At 36.0% G+C, this 19156-nt stretch overlaps 1 protein-coding gene across 2 annotated transcripts in view; it reads left to right on the top strand.

Annotated features, from left to right (window-relative positions):
* CFAP43 (cilia and flagella associated protein 43) overlaps positions 1–19156 on the top strand; it is a 51883-nt gene that overhangs the window by 3608 nt on the left and 29119 nt on the right. Inside the window, exons 3-13 of one of the 2 annotated variants that reach the window (XM_074831215.1) lie at positions 748–844; positions 3738–3905; positions 5285–5435; positions 10041–10191; positions 12171–12233; positions 13363–13442; positions 14163–14294; positions 15410–15526; positions 16643–16723; positions 17546–17694; positions 18698–18801. In XM_074831215.1, the coding sequence (XP_074687316.1) occupies positions 748–844; positions 3738–3905; positions 5285–5435; positions 10041–10191; positions 12171–12233; positions 13363–13442; positions 14163–14294; positions 15410–15526; positions 16643–16723; positions 17546–17694; positions 18698–18801 (1293 nt within the window). The remainder of the gene's footprint in view (positions 1–747; positions 845–3737; positions 3906–5284; positions 5436–10040; positions 10192–12170; positions 12234–13362; positions 13443–14162; positions 14295–15409; positions 15527–16642; positions 16724–17545; positions 17695–18697; positions 18802–19156) is intronic. The other variant, XR_012624020.1, reaches the window with a different exon arrangement.

Below are 19156 nucleotides of genomic sequence, written 5' to 3'. Positions count from 1 at the left end.
CATCCAGTTTCTGAAGGGTTTTTTTGATAAGACCTGAAAAACAGTGTGACAGGAAATTGTCTCATGACAAGATGCATGGAAAGCAGCGAAAGGAATTTTCCACTGTACTACTTTTAGTTAGGCTCAAACTAGGGAGGAATATGACAATACAAAATGGATCTGTTTTAAAGTGAAAACAAATGGAATGAAATGGAATTCATTTGAGGATAATATAGTTAGAATAACCAAAAAAATCACACTGCAGTAGGCTCCAAGCAGACTGCTGAAAGCCACATTGAGAAATCTGAAATGTGAGAGGAATAAGAGTTCTTGCAGTTAAACTTTGGAGTCTGGGATCTAATGTGTATTTTTGCCTGCCTCATAACATTTCTCTCCTTAGTTTTGCTTTCCCTATCCATGATTCAGTTTCCTTGCCATTTAAATAAGGATCATAATACTTGCTTATGTCATGTATATAAATTAAATTATGACTGCAAAGGATTTCAGGGTACTTGGGGAAAAATACTTTACAAATTCAAGGTAATAATGAAAAAAATTGAAAAAATTCCAAGCAGTGATCCATAGGGAATGTTTTTATGATCAAATCAAAACAATAATCTGAAGTGAAGCAAAGGAATCAGGGGCCTGATGAATATCTTTGAAGAGTTAAAGTGGGTATAAAGGAACTGAGACGACTACTCTATCTGTGATAGTATACAGTAAAGTCCAGGACAATTAAAGACCATGTTCTTTATTTTTACGTTTCAGGTAACGTGCAGCTGGACTACACTTTACTTGCGTTTAGTTTCAGAGGCCCATATCTAGCCAGTTACTCTTCACTCCCAGAATTTGTTCTTTCAGTATGGTAAGAGTAAAAAACTAATTCTCTAATATCATTTACATTTAATTCATATTTTTGTGTGTGTGCTGTTTTAGCATATATTAAGTTAACAAATGTGGAAGACACACTGGTTGCCTTCATCTCCTTTTTTTTTCTGATTGGTCATTGATTGCAAACTTTCTGTACCAAATGTGCCGTTTATTTTCTAGCATTAGTAGCCACTAGTCAGAATGACTGTTACTTTGCTACAGCTATCTTCTACCTTCTTTGAAATTTTGTATTTTGGAGTACTTCTAAAGAAAGTTTCCTGCTGAAAAGAGGAAAAGCACTCTAAAGCTCATCTCTACTTTTTTGTCCCCTGGTCTATTCAGTGGTCCTCTTAATTACTTGTGCTTCATCTTAGTTCTGTCTTACAGTTTTGCTCAGTCATTACACTACCATGGATCACTGGGTTAGATCATAATTTTCTGCTCATTGTCATGTAAAGAAAAATTATATAATACGGTGCAGATACATCAAGCTAGAATATTTACTTTTTTAAGTGTTCTGTAAAAGTATAATCCTGCTCTTGCCTCCATTGCCAGCAAGCTTGCATTGACTGTGGAGTCTGAGCACTTCTTCAAAACAAATGGGGAGGGTGGAGTAGGAGAAAGGCAAGCAAGGACATGTAAGGAATATTCTGTATACTCCCAATTTAATGATGACCTTCTCTTATACAATGATTAGTGAAGAGGCAGAAACTCCTGTAACTTCAGAATTTTAGTAATGATAGTAGATAGTATTACAGATGCCTCTTCTTTATCCCGTATGAAGAAGACTAATGTTTGCTGTGAACTCTGATCATACACAGTAGTTCCGGAAAGATGTCTGTGTGTATATCACAGTAGAATCACAGAATCACAGAATCTCAGAATCATCTAGGTTGGAAAAGACCTTGAAGATCATCCAGTCCAACCATCAACCCAACATTAACAGTTCCCAACTACACCATATCCCTCAGCACTATGTCGACCCTACTCTTAAACACCTCCAGGGATGGGGACTCCACCACCTCCCTGGGCACATATATAACACACATGGTCGAATGTGTTCATTGTGTGCACTTAAAGAAAAATCCACCATCTTGAAAGACTTGTCTAGATTATTCTTAAAAATGGAAATATCTAGAAATGTTTAAATGCTTTAAAGTAGTGGCAATTTCCAAGGCCAAACAATTTAAACCTCTTTGAATCAGCATGAATATGACTATCAGCAGCTAGTTGTCATAAAAGAACCATCCTAGATTCCAGTCAGAAAGAATGTAGTAATAGAATTACCTTACAATATTAAACTTAGAATTTATAGTAACTTGAACAGAGGTGTGTGAATTTACTGTGAAATCAGGACCTTCATTTTGCAATTGGATTCTTTGTGCATTCATTGTAAAAAAGTGTGTGTACGAATGAAAGATATCTCAATGTTTAGCATTCTTAATGTGTCATTACAATATGATGATTGCACAGTTCCTGTATTTTAAGCAGATAGTTTGGAATCAGAGATGTTTTGAAAGTTATGTCAGTCTCAAAATACAGAAAGCTTATGGATAACTAAAAGCTGCCTTTCATCTGAGATATTTTATCCCTAGATCTTTATTCTTTTCTGTTCAAAAGAAAGGCTTGATGCCAGATTCTTCTTCAGATATATGTACCATATAGTTTCAGATCTTAATAAATTATCTACTATAAAAGAGCGTTGGCACTATCTGTTAGGTATGAGATGAGAACATGCTGACAGATCTTTAGAGAGAGAGCAACACTGATATCTTTTAAAGTCAGAATTGCAGCTTATAGCTTTCTGTAATTTTAATGAAAGTTACTGTGTATGTGTGAATACTTCTCATTTTTTGCATATGCTATCAATATTAACCATTGTCTTGCATCCTGATCTCTTTCTGTGAGAGAATTCATTACAGCCCAGAACAACAGGATTATACTAAATCCATTTACAGCAGTGTATGCATTTTAGTTTTTTTTTCCTCTCAGCAGCAATGCCAAATACTAAAGCTATAAATGTTATCTAGATTAAGTCAGATATATTGTCCAAGAAATTAAGAAACATTTTAAACCATTTTCTTCAAATGATGTTAATCAGTTCTTCGACAGCACTTAAAAATAAAAATGCAGTCAAGAATTAATCTGGATAATGGAGAAATATCCAAATCAGATGGTGAGAACATAAAGTCTGGATAATGGAGAAATATCCAAATCAGATGGTGAGAACATAAAGTAGCTTACACTGGACAAAAGAAAAGTCGGTGGAAAGCAGATTCCCAGGCTTGCTATACATAGCAGCCCCACACAAATTGTGCCCTGTGCTCAAGTTAGTTAAGGCAGCCATAGTTTGTCTGCATTCTCAGCACAATTACTGTATTACCTAAGTAATTCATCCATAGATAATCATGGGCTGACTGTGTTTTCCTAATTTCCTAATTATAATACCCTCCAACTGCAAGCACTATAATCATTATTTTATGGATCGGAAAAGCAAGGCTAGGGTCTGGGGTGCTGAAGAGTTAATTGTTTGGGCCCATTCAAGTAGTCACTGATGGAACTGGTGAAAAAAAATCCATGTCTCCTGACTGTTGGTCTTTTCACAAAAGGAAGTGCATGATAATGTTTCTAAAATGTCAGTTTTCAAAATTATTTTACTATTCAGTCTTTTTGTAGCAGTAATAATTTTATGTGTGGCTAATTAACCACCTCCTTTTCATCTTTAAGAGGATCTAACTTGTTTGACAGCAGAAATTTTTTGTCAGTGACAAAATATTTGTTTTCCAAATTTGATCTTGAATGTCAGTCATAATCACATCCAGATCTTTGGCTTGAATGTTTTTGACTTATTTAATGGATTTGATTTTCTTTTGCTCTCCTTAATGAAGGAACTGGCAAGAAAATATCCTCCTGTGCAGTGAGTCTCAGCCAGGGGTAACAGCAACCTCTTTAAGTTTTAACCCTATGAATTGGCAACAACTGTGTTTTGTTACTGAGAGTTCCGTTTCTATCTGGCATATTGAAAGGAATAATGATGAGCATCACCTTAAGCAAAAGTAAGTGAAACACCCTTCAGGTTAATAGAAAAATCTAGATGCATATTTTAACAACTAAGACTAGCAACCTACATCTGTTTGCAAATAATTTAATCCAATTTAGTTCACCTAGCAATTGCAATCTGTAATTGCTAAATCACAACCAGTCTGAATCTATCTAGTCAACCAAGTGAATTGAATTTATGATTTCATTTCTTAGTACTCACATGTCCAGATTATCCACATCATGAAGCTAATACTAATCAGCTGCTTTGGCAGGCTCTATCAAGTGCTGCATGACTGAATTAAAGTAGTACCTGGACTGCTTTCCTGCAAGTGGCTTTTGCAGCTCTGGAACCACCGAATTTGAATCAAGTTGCTTCCTAGTAAGCATAGTTAAACAATATGTTGCTGTAATCACAAATTTTACCAAAACCAGTATCATTTTCTGTGTGATTTCCAGCTTGTGTGGCTAATTTACAGGTCCAGGCAGGGTGGCTCTGTCAATGCAATTCACTGAGCACAACAAACTTAGAATTTATTTATGCTACAATGTTTTTTGAGGCTGGTATAAAAGTATTATGTATCATTCAAACTGGAGTATAACACTGTAACACCTATACTGTTTCAGTGGCAGCTATTCTACAATTCCCAAGTGTGTTTAATGTCATTAACTATTAATATAACCAACATATTGCCACCGACACAGTTATACTAGTGAAAGCATAGACAAGGCTTTAATTTGAGACCTGAAAAGAACACTGAAGGGGTTTTTTGCCTTTTGTCATTATAGAGTACACATGTGAAAATACATATATACTCCTTTTTCCTCACTTTTCATTCCATTCAGTAGAGGTTGAACATCCACTGAGAATTATGTTACATAATTTTTTTCCAAGGCATAAATCAACATAGTTTGTAAACTATAGAATCCACAACTCCTGCATTGTAACAGCCACTTATACACTGATTACCAGAGTGCAACAGACAAATACTACTAATAATCTTTCATCATCATTAAACTGTCTCCAAATAAACATTAAGCAGGAATCCTCATACTATATGCAAGTTAGGTGTTAGGTTATTAATCCTGGTTAATAAGGAAACAGTAACGTAGAATAGTTGTTTATACAAGGCAACAAGAAAAGATACGGAACTAGAACACGACAATCCGTTTCTGCCAGTTAGGAACATTTCTCTTTTGTAGTAGAATTACTGTTATTTTTCAGTGAAATGACATGTGCCATGTAGAATGGCTGTCTACAACAATCCTCCATTACTCTTGTAGAAGTAAAGCCCATTAACTGAGTTGGTGTCTCAAAGTTTTGAAAACATGCTTCTTGGTTTTGTATCAGCATAATATTTCTTCTCCTCAGACACTGTCTCTTGCTCTTTCACAGCCCTGTGAAACTCCCTGATGGACAAGGGACTGTGAGTCCTCATAAGGATTTGTTTTTCCCGGTTTCTCATAGTGAAGATCCATACCATGGCCCCGATTTGCCAGTTTCGGCCATTGCTGGACTGGTAGGAGAGGAAGCAGAAACATTCATGGTAGTTACTGGTTTGTTTCCTTTTTACTATTCCAAATCATTATACTTTTTATGCAAGTAGGTGTTAATAAATTAATAAAAGAAGTTAAACAGGTACACCCAGTAAATAGATCTGTTGTCTCAACAATATTTTTGAAATGCATTTTGACAGGAGACTTAGAAGGCATGCTGCTACTGCACAGTGCAGTACAATGTAGAGATTTCTGACACAGGTCCTAGCCTAGTGATATATATCTGTGCAGTGGAGGTACTAATCCGTACCCCAGAAGCAGTATCAGCATGTCAGCATTTAACCATTCCCAAGATAATATGCCCTGCTGAAACCTTTGAAAACTATTCTGATACTAAACTGATAGTAACCCTCAGGTATCCTTCCTTTGGGATTTGTTTTCTTTTTGACTCTGAAAATGTCTCAAGCTATGGAAACACTGAAGTCTTTATTCCAGCCAGCAAACCCTGCTTCTGAAGTACATTCCCACACCACTGTCAGTGTTGGACCTGCCCATTTGTCTCACTTGTATTTCATCGTTTACTCATTAGCCTCCCTTGAGATGTCTCTTTTGAGAGGCTTCAAAAGTGTTCTCATTTTGTTTGAAATTTACTTTCACCTGACTACCAACTAGAAGCATCTGCCATTGTGAAAACTTTTAACTTGCAAATCTGGGATTCTCTTCTAAGATTAAGACCATCAATTTCTATTTGGTGGCTTATGATATATATGAGACACCAAAAGTACCATGCATAAGATGATACTGGCATTATACTACACCTTTTCGATGGACAAGTGTGAGTTATGTATTACCAGATTAGTACACCACAGGTTTCTGCCATGAACTTTTCTTATAAAGCAGAATAAAAATAGGGAATGACCTCATCCTCCTTCATGCCTTCAAATTCACAGAGGTGTTTAACTGTTGATGCCCTTGGTTTCCAGGACAATCAATAACTACAAACAAATGTCCTCTATGGGTTCTGATTACACATGAACTGCTTATATTTCATATCACTTAGAACAGTGAAAATTAAGATAATATATACTTATCAGGGGCATTGCCTTTTTCTTCTGCCTTACTGCCTTTTATATTATGTGCAGATGATGAACTGCAAAAAACACTTTGTTTTTTAGCCTGTAAAGTGAATTACAAGAGGTATTGGGGAAAAAACAACTGCCATATTACCTCTGTGAGGTTTAATAGAATTTGTCCTTGAATGGACGCTATTCCATTCAGGAATGGTAGGTTCTTATGCTTGAACTTGCAGAACCGCGTCATTAACTTTTCCACTTCAACCATACTAGATACCAGTATAGGGCCTTTGCATTCCCAGCTGCCTTCAGAAAAACCTTTTTAGCACCTTCAAGGTGATTGTGTTCTCCTTATACACTGAAATATTCCTGAAGTAAGAGTAGATTGTTCTACTAGTCTTTGATGAAGATTTCGTTTTCTTTCAAATTACATGGTAAATACTTTGATAGTTATTTACTGTCCAAATTTCCTAGATGGGTGTATTTTTGTTGTGAATATTGACAAGGTAATGAACATCAGGTTATCTAGAAATGAGTTTTATGCAGAAATACAAGCTGTTGTTGCTTTTGTTGTGGTGGTGATATGTTGTTTCCTCTGTACTAAATTGTGAGGTGCTACACTCACAGTTTAGCACCGGGAGGCACTGAATCAATTTCTGGCATGTTTTCACCTCACTCCAAACTATGATAGCTGAGTAATTTTTTGCAGTACTTGCATTTATTGTGCCTTACAGCACTAATTCTCCCCTCCACGCATGCCAGTGTACATATGCTCCATCTCTAACCTAGCAGAAAAACTGAGCCCCTAGTAGATCTTGTATCCCCCCACACTGGGGGAAATCGCATGCATGTGACTTGTCAGGTTAAGCACTCCCTTCCAGCACCCCAACATGGAATATATGGTTTTGGCAATGCAATTCCTGATTGTGTTGATCAGAATATACTTGATGGAGAAGATATGATACAGCAAGGATACAGCAGGAGAAGATATGATGCAGCAACTTTGAGAGAGATTGAAATGGCTGAACTTGCTGTGTTCCTCAGATACCCAGATATGTTCGGACTACAGTTGCTGTGATGGACCAGGCTGTCCAAAATAGAGGTTTTCTTCACTGTCTTTATAAATTGATAGGCTGCTGCGGCAGATGTATCAATGGTTACTATCACTGATGATTTGTATACCATTACAAATGTCTATGAGCACTTGTATGACTCTGGCATAAAATCTGTGCCTTGACATTTGTAAATACCTTGGAGTTATTTTCCTCTCTACTATCATCAATGCTTTTTCAATTAGTAAGAGACAACCTGCTTCTCCTGTGGTGGTTAATGAGATGCATTCAGTTGAATGCAGTGGGAATAGTATCATGGACTGATTAAGCCCTTCCTATCTCTGCAGAATTTGACAGAAGGATTTTTGTTCTTTATCACTAAATCTGAGTCAGTCAAGATCAATGTTTTTCACATTGTTGTAACCAAAGTGGAGAACCATTTATTTAGACTATTATTTAAAGGAGTTGTCCTCAACCTGTAGTCCATGGTCCTTGGAGGCTGTAGCCCACTCCTAAGGAATGTGTGAGAGGCAAGTAAGAAAATCGAGCACATTGCCAATGCACTTGTCTGCTGCTTTGAAATGTGTTAGGGTTCCATACTCCACAAGATACTAAGGCTGGGTATGTACCAAAGTGTAACCACAATGTGGCAGCAGAGTGAAAGTAATTGAAATATCCTACACCTTTCAATCCTTTTCTTTCTTGCACTAGATTGATTTAGTTTTGTTTCAAAATTTCTTACAATTGAGACCTGAATTTTCTGAATATGCTTTATCATGAGAAACCCACTTGACTCCACTTCGTCCCCAGTACCAATTTGATTCCATTGTCTTTTTAGAAAACTTTTCATGACAGGGATCCATCATGGATTTTTTTTTTCCCTGAAGAGGTGCTACTCAAAAAGGAGAGAAGTTCAAAAAAAGACAGCAGCATTATTATTGTGCACCACTGTACCAATGCACAGTTCAAGAAGCAACCTGGTTTGGGATTTACATAATCTCATCCTATGATTAGCATATTTTATCTAGTTTGTGTGTAAACACAGTCGTGACAGCAGGTGCAAAGGAACATTACAGAAGTTTCTTTACACAGGAAGCTTCTCATTCACAGTAGTTCAGTTACAACTTCCCCAAAGATTTGTGATGTTCAAGCCTCATAAAATCAGTGAAAATGCCTATATTAAATATTTCTCTGGGTGATGTAAATCCCTGTTTGTTATAGATTTATTACTGTTAGTCCTATTTGATCTATAAAGTAAATATTAATATACTTTATTTCTGTAGCATTTTCCCCCTGAGAAATTAAAAATTCTTTGTGAGCATAAATAGAGAGTAAGTTACTAACCCAGAATCATATAGCAAGTCCTTGAAATCTAGGTACTTATGAATCTCTGTCCTATGTTTCCATCACAAGTCCATCCATGTTTCCTCTTTTTATAGAACCTTTAGTGAGACAGCAGGTGTTTTACAGAATTATAGACTCTTCTTTTTTTTCATCCATCATGTTGTCTAGTGTTCCTCAACACTTCTGCTCACATGCATGGTTCTTTGAATCTTCTCTTTTAAGTGTTCTCCCAAGGTTTTCTTTTGGTTTGTTCCCCTCTACCCCTACCCAAATTCTCTTCAATCTGGTTCTTTCTGTCATGGTATTTGTATGACCCCTGTTACTGTTGTATCTGAACAGGTCACTGTTTTTAATAATGTTTGGTGGAGAAGGTCTGTTATTCCTGTTTTATGGATGATGGATTCATGAGATTTGTTTTAGTGAAATGAAATTCAAGGTACATGGGAAGTCTGTGACAGGGATATTTCTAGAACTAATTTGCAGATGACAAAGGTTGACAGAGCTGTTTTACAGAGCTATTTGAATTATATGATAAGATAAACTATTCAAACAAAGTGAATAGTACTGCCAAGTATGCAAGACCACATGTGCAGATTATGTCTACAAAGTGGAAGACTATTCTGAAAAGCAATTTGGAAAACATTTGTCAGGGTGTGAGGTCATAGTGGGTAACCATTTCAATTTGGGCTTCCAGTGCTATTCTGATGTTAAAAAACTAGGGGCTTAATGTGTTGAATTTTGTCATAATTTTGTAATTAAAAAAATTGGGAGATGACTTGGTTATAGTGCATCAGTATCTTTGCGAGGGTAGGGAAGATGCTGGAGGGATTTCCAAGCTAGAGGACAAAGCTGTAACAGATGCAAGTGCTGGAGAATAAATCCAGATAAATTCAAATTTTTAGAATATATAATTTTTCAATGAAAATGTAGTTCATAATTTAAACAAGCTTCTAGGGAGAGAGGTGAGTTCTCCACCACTATCTCCAGACATAGACTTTTCTGGAAAATGTTCTTGTTTCTCAAGTTACTAGCCTCAGTGAAGGGATGACTGAATAAAATAAGGCTGATGTTATACAAATGATCAGACTTTATGAGGTAATGATCTTTTTTTGCCTTAAAATGTATGTAACTGCTTGTACAGATGTTTGTCAATTGTTGATTGAACTTGTTTATTTTTGTGCCGAAGCCTAGAGATTACCTGAAGCCTTCAGTGCGTCCCACTGCCCACTGCTGGACTGCAACTTCAGAAATTTACATGGGCTGTAAAGAAGGATATGTTTTGGCAATTGATGCTGAAAGATGCAGTGCTTCTGTTCTTCAACAAAAACCTCTACCTGGTAAAAAATAGCTGCGTTGTGTATTTTATTCAAGTAGGGAAGAAAGTGGATAGGTGAAAGCTTTTTTTGCTTTCTTCCGTTCTCCTGTTGTATACCTTGCAGAAATTATAATGCTATACCGTAGAACCATATTTCTTTCAACAATAAACAATTGGGAATGTCTTTTGAACTTCTGTGTGGGTTTTTTAGCACCCAATAATTGGCTTTCATTTTAATTTGGCAAAAAAAGACAAAAAGCTCTAAATACATCAAACTGATAAAATGAACAATAGTTTCAGGAGCCCAGATCTTATTAACCAGCCTTACTGGATTAACATTAAACTATGAATGTATGAGCTATATGCAGTCTTTTTACTATTAGTTAAATACCAATAATTTATTTTATTTTGCATGAAATATTGGATTGTCCTCATTTGGTATGTTAGATAATGTTAGAACACATCTTTGAAGTCTCATGATGAGTCTTCAAACAACAAAACTGAATTTAATGTAATGTTGCTTAATAGAATTCCTTAAGGTCAGCTCTTACATAAACTATTTTCTAATGACAACAAGGCTGTAAAGACTATCAGGCTTTATTACAGAAAGTATGAAGCACAGAGAATGAACAGAAGATGTCTTTGGCTTCAAACAAAGAAATCTGCTTTTAATTTTTTCTAGAATGGGAGGACCTCACACTGACTGCAACTTGCCAAGGCAATTTGTCTGCCCTATGTTCCCACCTGTCTTTTTCATGGGGCCCTTTGGCAAAGTAGTGACTGACTAAAGTTTTCTGGCAACAGCAGCCCATTCCATGCCTTCTTTTTTCTGGAAATCCTGAGGTCTCTCCTGTGCTACCTGTCACATGCTACCCTTCTGTGCCCATCCAGAGGGCTCCCAGGAAGGAGGACAGTGAGACACAGCCAGCATAAAGTGTTCTGGCAATGGCAACCTGCACTCTGTCGTCCTTTGCAGGGATGGAAGGTGTCAGTCCTAATGTGCACATGAAGTTCACTGGTTCAGTCAGGTCTAAGAGTACTGGAACATGCTTCTCCCTAGCACTAGAACTGGGTAATATTCTGTTGTAGACCAGCATAGAACTGTTTCTGTAATAACCACTGAATCACTGTCAATAGACAGGCTGGTGATAATTTTGTTTTCTTCTTTTGCCATGTAATACATTATTTTTTAAGCTGCAGCAAGTATCCCTGACTTTTCCAAAGTGCTGTAACTCTGTTCAGTTCCAGTAGTTAACACAGAAACAGAGACTGCTCTTAAAAAACCCAACAAACCAGCATTATTTCTCTGCTTTTGAAATTATCCGAGTTTTAAGTTTACCAAATCAAGAGTTGGAAATCATCAACAAATAAAAAGCTGAGGTGTGACCAGAAATGTTTTTGCCAGTTCAGTAGAAGGCAACAAGAATATTTGCCATTAGGGCTTTTTTCCTTGGCCTGTATATTCTTCTTTGAGGGCTGTCCTAAAACTGTGTAACATATTGTACTGAAGCTTCTGCTTAATTTAAAACATACTACAATCTGTGTCTATTTAGCACAATGCTTAAGTGCATGTCCAACTTTATGCACATTGCTAAATTCCTGTTATGCCATTGCAAACAGAATCATAAGCAGCCACAACATTTCACTTGGGCATTTTTTTCAGACTGACTGAATTTCCTTCATATGTACATCAAATAAAAAAAAAAAATGGTTAGAAGTAACAATACCAGAATTTAGCATTAGAACATAGATAAATCTGCATTTACTCTCTATGTCAAGTATTACTATCTCCCTTTTACAACTGTAAGCTGAATCACAGAAAGATTGTGCCTGTTCAGCTGCATAAATGACAGAAATGGTGGATATTGGGGAAGAATGCACATTTTGATTCAGTATACTGAACCTGGCCTTTCGTTCAGTAGACTGGAGTACAACCGATCTTTATTGCAATATTGACATATAAATAAAGTTGATGTTATAAAATTGTTTTCTTTTGTGCAGAATACATGTGTAAACTGTCGGATGTGGTGTCATATGCTCGTAGAGAAGTACAAAAAAGAAAAGGTATTTCCATGTTCAGATCAAACTAATAGATTTTTAGGCAGCACCAGTGCTGTCCAGTAGTAATAATAAGTGAGTACAGCTGGAAGCCGCTGGTTAGAAAAACTCAGTTTGCACGGGCCTCTGTAAGACACATTGATGGCAATCTGTTATATGTTTACATGACAAATGATTAATAGCTTTTGTGCTAACAGACAGCCAAATGAATAGCCTCAGGAGAAACAGTGGCAGTAAAATATTTTCTGTTTATTCTAATTTAAATTGGAATAAGTGATGCTAGAATAGGTTCCCTACTGCTTAGCTTTAGTAGTTTTTTTTAGAACTGACATCACTTGTAATTTAGTTGAGGTAGGATTTAGGGGTTTGTTTCAAACACTTTGTTTTGGGCTCCACAGTGCAAAAAAGATACATAACGGATGACATTCAGCATAGGGCCACAAAGATTATTGCAGAGTCTAAGTACATGACATGCAAAGGTGGGCTAAGAGAACAGAACTATGTTTGTTCAGCCTGGAGAAAAGAAAATGGGGGATTTTGCTATTGCTTCAGCTACCTAATGAAAGGTTACAGAGAAGTTGGAACCAGACAGGCAAAGGACATGATTTGCATCGATGGAAATTCTGGGTAGATATTAGGAAAAAAAAAACCCTTTCACAGTGAAGGTAGTCAGACACTGGGACAAGTTGCCTGGAGAAGCTATGGGATTTCCATTCTTGGGTATATTCAGACCTCAGCTGAACATGACTCTGGACAACATGATTTAACTTTGATGTTGGTTCTGAGTTTGAAGTTGGCCCTGTGCTGAGCAGGAGGTTAGATCAGAGGACTTCTAGGGTTCCTTCCAACCTAAATGACTCAGTGATTCTGTTACTGACAAACTCTGATGTGGCTATTTATCAACGTTTACAAAATCAAATGATTTCTCAAGTTAATTTCTAGTTCATCAGACCACAGTAGTACTGTCATTTCAGACTATGTATACCAACTTTCTCCTTCCTTATCACAGCAAAAAGTCCAAAGAATATATAGCCCAAGGAGCCTTTTTATTCACAAATAGTAAATCACCCCAGATCGAAGTTGAGACACATTGTTACAATAAATTAAATTTGATATGTTGGTTTTGTGCTCCCAGGTGGCAAGACAAAGAATCTGCAAAAACCAGTTTTATTTGCCATGGAATTTTGTAAGGAGGGCCTGTACGCAGCTGGAAGTGTAAGGCATCCTTTATGCTTTTAACTTACTCTTATTGTATGAAAATCAAAGAACATTCAGATGGAGTATATTTGCAAAGTTCACTGCAAAGACAGGAGTTAGAAAGAAGTGGAGGGCTGCAGAACTGTAAAGGTCCTCCCTGTTGTATATATTTTCTTTGTTAAGAGTTGAGACAAGAAATCAGAAGGGAGCAGGATGGGAAGAGATTCCATTTTTGTGGTCAAAGAAGCAACAAAAAAGGACAATGCTATTTTTAGCAAAAGACAAAGAATATTCTACAGAAACAGAAAAGAAGGATGGACAAAACATAGGAAAGGAGAGAAAATGGCCAAGAGAATTGCCAAATTGTTTTGTTCAAAATCTAACTCAATATTTAACCCAAACTAACAATACCATTGTACATTACTGCTTAAGAGTAGGACAAATTCTTATACTGTCTCAAAAAACCCAGTATGAAATCTTAAGTATTAACTGATGAGAGAGTCTGTTGTTATCAAACATGGACTGTTATTAAGACTTGTATTAAATAACACCTTCATTTTCCAATAGATTCATTACCCAGGGTAAGAGCCCTCTGAATTTAAACATACTAAAAGCAAATGAGACCATTAGTGATGGGATACAGTAAAACACTGTTACTTTAGAGATTTTCAGAAGTTCTTGCAATTCAGTTTGCCAGAGTGACCTAGACCTCATGCGGATTTGTACTTTTTTGCACAGGAGGGCATTTTATTCTTTTATCACATCAAAGGTCTGCAGTATGAGATGAAAATCTGCGCTGATATCTTACAACCCATATCCAGCCTCATATTCTCTCCTGATTACACCGTACTTCTGCTTGTCACTGACCAGGTATAGCATTTGAGATAACAGCATAACATAATGGGATGTTCCCGTGATTCTGTATGTTTGCTGATACTATTAGTATGAAATGTCTGTAATGTAATCACACAAGTTAACAAATTATATCAAAAGTGAACTTAGTCCATCTTGTGTTTTTAATGAAAGATTGGAAAGACTTTTAATGAAGCAGAGAACAATTGTCTCCTACAGATGGTGTATTATAAAGTACCTAATGCTGAGATTTCCCAACGGAAATACTTGTGTGTGTACAGTGGAGTACATATTCAGGGTCTTCAGTGTGTCCGGGTCGCATGGGACCTACTGAGTGTGAGCTCTAGGCTTGATGTGTACCTGCAGAGTAAGAGAAGTGTAGCTTGGGTACATCAGACCTACTGTGACTATCCAGTAGAGTTGTTCTGTGTGTGTACCTGAATTTGTCTGGCAACCCAGTCCAAGATTCTTCTTCGACCAGTCTGATGTCCAGAAATCTTACACAAGAGTCCAAAATTCTCAAATTCCACCTGTTTTTCCAGACCTTTAATAACTTAAATTGACATTTTTAAAGCTCTTAAAATGTTGTGTGTGTGTGAGAGTCAGGAGGTTCTGTGTTCAGGACAGCAGTGCAATGGTAACTTTGGTCACACTCTCTGATTTTATCCTCCTTTTGTAAAATGAGTAGAGAAATTCTAAAATTTTTGTCAACATTAGTTATGAATTGTTTCTAAGAGGCTTTGAGTTCTTTAGATAAAAACAACTCTTAAAGCTTAAGATTTATGATTTATCTTTTATGCTGTTTTAGAATATTTATTGATGCTTGGAGTAACATGAAATAGGGTGGGTTTAAATTATTTTATTAAAGCAATTTTGAGAAACAAAACTTATTGAAAATGTGACTAGCTGAATCACTCTAAAATGAACTAACCTGATCTTTGGCTAGTGTAAATTAATATAATCCAGTAAATTCAGCTGAATTCTACTGGGCACTTTTTACCTCAGTTTAGAGTCAAATATAAAACTTTGAAGAGTGAAGCTCAGAAAGATGGGTATTTTTTGTTGAAGTCTTTAAAAGCTTTTAATGAAAAGTTTCATAGCCCAATGATGGATTATTTCTCTTTATTTGTCAGGGGACAGTCTATACTTACAAACCTGCCTGCAGTGGAGAAACTGTCAAACTCTTGGACACATGCAGCAGTTGTTTTCTGGCAGCTGATTTTCTTACTCCAGGGAACAAGTACTGTGTGGTAAGAAATGGCATTCCTTCTTATATATAATAGTGGCACTTTTCAGGTAACCAATATGTTGCTAAGGCACAAAATCAAAAGCCTTGAAGAGACTGGGACTGTTCTGATATTTGTTACAGTTGTGTAACGTCTCTTTAAGGAAGTAAATGGCATTAATTCAGGTATGGCCTATAAAAGGGTCAGAACTTGCCCTAGAACACAGGCGGATAATTCACAGATTGCTAAAATGTCATTTTGGTTCTGCTGTTGATTTGTGTGTCTCACTATTGTTCAGGAGCATAGCTGAGCAAAAAGTGGAGTTCAGAGAATAGATGTTGGAACAAGACTTTCCTACTGATCTTTTCAGCCTTCAGCACAAATTGGATCAGCCTGAGAGATGCCTCTGTCCTGGGTTCAGAGACAAAGAAGGCCTTACTCATGGATCTGTCCATTCTGAGAAATTCCTTGCTTTCCTCCCATCTCTTTAACACCTGGAAGACATATATTTTAGCCAGCAAGTCTGATTCATCTCCAGGCCATGAATTTTTCAAGTAGCCAGCCTAGGAACCCTAGGGTCTTAATCAATTAGGTTTGCTGAATCTGTTTGTTTGTCGTTAGCATGGGAACAATAAATTTTACCTGACTCTGAATGAGTAATGTGAGGATTGATTGATCTCTAGCCATGCTTTACTGTGGAATTACAAAATTGCCTGGATATAAGAACTCAAGCACCATTATGATATGTATCATTTTTCATGTGAGAAAACAAGACTTCTCCTTAAGCTCTTTCCTATGCAAAGAAAATTTTAAGCAGGTTTTTCTATTGCTGGCTGAATGGTGGGAGTGCCAATATTGATCAAGCTTACATGTTTTGCCCTAGATTGTCTCATTCTGCTTAAAGACCATTCCTGTAGCTGCAGCAATTCACAAAAAATATTAAATGTTTTCATTAGTTAGGTGTACCTTGCAGCAACTGGACTTAAACAAAAAGCAAGATAATTCCAAGCAAAACTAGTAACCCTTGATCTGCTATGCTCAAACATTAGTTGAATTTATATTCTATAGGAGATCACTAGTCAATTCCAGACTATTTGGTTATTTTACCTTCTTTTGACTATGTTTTTCTCTGTTCAACAGTCTGTAACAATTTCAGGTGAAGTACAAGTTTGGCTCCTGGAAGATGGAACTTGCCTCAGCAAGCTAAACCTTGATATTGAGGTACATGTAATCAGGAACTTATATAGTGACTGATACTTAAAATTTTCTTTAATACTTTTCAATTCATAGCATAATATTCCACAGATTTGGATCAACCAGTGCTGAGGAAAGCTCAGTAGTGTCTTTGAACAACCCATGAAAGAGATTTTAAAAATATTATTTTTGAGAATGTTTCCTTGAACTAATTATGTATTTAACTTGGTCATAAAGCAGAGGGAACATTTCAACCTAATGTTTTAGCGATGTGTCTTTAAGCACATATTTGTAAATAACAATCTAAATTTTTATTATATTACTTTATTAAAATTTTATTTTTAATGAGTGTCAGAACCAAAAGAAAAGTTTCAAGTATATAAAAACTAAATGCCTTGACTGATCTGAAAAACAGGTTTTAAGAATTAAGTTGATAAGAGTATTTCAAACTGTTAGTGCTTTGTTCTGATTTAAGATGCATTCAGACCCAGAAAACTGACATAGTAGGAAAAGAAAGCCCTTTCTATAACAGCTGTACACATAACAGTGCACTCACTGTTTTATTTAGGTGGAACTTCTTTCACTTAAAATCTGGATAGTGGATATAATGGGGTTTTTTTCTGAAGAGTGCAGAATTAGCTTTCGAGATGTAGATACAGAACATAGGTAAAATTCCTACAGTGTCTCTAAAATCCTTTGTTGAAAAAAAAATGTTTTTTAGATAAACCACTTGGGGTTTCTTCTCAAAATTTTGGGGATTTTCAAATAGTAAAAGAAATTGCATACTAGCACATAGCATAATATATAAAAAAATATGGAACTGTTAAGTATCTTTTACTTCTCAACTAGGCAACTGCTATGGCTTGCTGTCCCTCCTCCAACAGTGTTGCTGTAGGGACCAAAAGAGGTCAAATCTATTTCCTTGATGTTACCAAAGTTGAAGCTCCACGGGTTGTTCACAGAATTTTTCTTTCCAAATTTCCAGTGCTATCTTTGCAGTAAGTATGTAGTAACAAGGGCAGGAATATTGTCAATTTGTTGCTTGAGTAATGCTGTTAGCTGGACAAAAAAATCAAAGATTTTATTCTAAAAATAGCAAAGTAAAATATTTTAACAACTTCAGTTTTTTCCAACATATTCTGAATTGCTTGCAAGAGTAGTAGCAGGATTTATATGAGAGAAATATAATAAAGCTGTATTTTAAGAAGGTTTAATTGAGTACTGAAGATACTGATGTATAAGATCCCTTCTGATGGATCACTATATGCAGTAATTATGTACAATTCCATGTATCTGAATTTAGAGGGTTATTTCTCACTTGAGGTTTTGTGAAGTTAAGTTTAAGCCTTTTGGTCATACTTTCTTATATGGTGGATTTTTATTACCATTGTTAATTATTCATTTTCTTACAGTTCCAGAATTTACTAGTCCTCTTGTAATTAGCTTTAGTGATCTAAAAGGCTTTTTTTGTTTGGTGGGGTTTTTTTCAATTATTGCAAAATCTGAGAGTATTTTTCTTCTACTTTTTAAAAAATAGAATGGATTTTGAACTATTAAACTTTATTATAAATCTGCCTGTTATTTGGAGACTCAGGTGTGATCTCTTTTCACAGTTACCTAAGATAAAACATTTAAAATAGATACAGAAAGCAACTTATTCAAAGTCAAATCAATAAAAAGACATGTCTATTCAAAATAATATCAAAATCTGTATAGTAGTTTTATTTTTTTTAAAAGTGAATTTCAGAGAAAGATTTAATGAAGTTATTAACTAGACTGCTAGGGAGCATCATTAGGTTTAGATTGACCACCCACTCAATTAGAAATTGCACTCATAGCACTGGGCCTTATATCAGGCCCTAACCCTGTAAACCTAGAAGCTGAAATTTCGGTTGTGTTTATGCCCTCAATGAAGTCAACAGAGTTATGAGAATGGAATTCTTTGATGCTTTTTATTGACTGTATTGAACTGTTTTCTACTTGGATTTGTATTTTACCTAGTTATGATCAGAATGGCCAGTTCCTTATCGCTAGAGCTACAGAAGGACACATATTTATTCTAGATGCCCGGCCTTCAAAATTATTCCAAGTTCTTGGATACGTAGGTAATATATGCAACAACATTAACTACATTGTGTTTTCACTATTTGCTATATTTTAAGTATACTTGCTGGTCAGACTAAGCAACTCCCCATTCTACTTATTTTTTTGGAGGACTAAACATATTTTTCCCACCCGTTTCCTAAGCATATTTTATCCTGGCCAATCTTTTTTTTTTCTTTCTTTCTTTTCTCTGTAGTTTGAGTTAGCAAATGCACCAATATTACTTTTCTCCCAGGGCATGTATAAATCACAGGGAAGAGAATGGATATACTGACTAACCACAGCTCCAGCTCAAAAGTAATAGTGCTGGCAAAGAACTTAAGACCTTTGTGGCTCACCATATGAGAATTTAGACTA

The sequence above is a fragment of the Strix aluco genome, chromosome 7, assembly GCF_031877795.1.
Source record: "Strix aluco isolate bStrAlu1 chromosome 7, bStrAlu1.hap1, whole genome shotgun sequence".
Taxonomy (NCBI): domain Eukaryota; kingdom Metazoa; phylum Chordata; class Aves; order Strigiformes; family Strigidae; genus Strix; species Strix aluco.
Note: the sequence above shows the minus strand (reverse complement) of the source record. Positions and strands in the feature narration are given on the sequence as shown.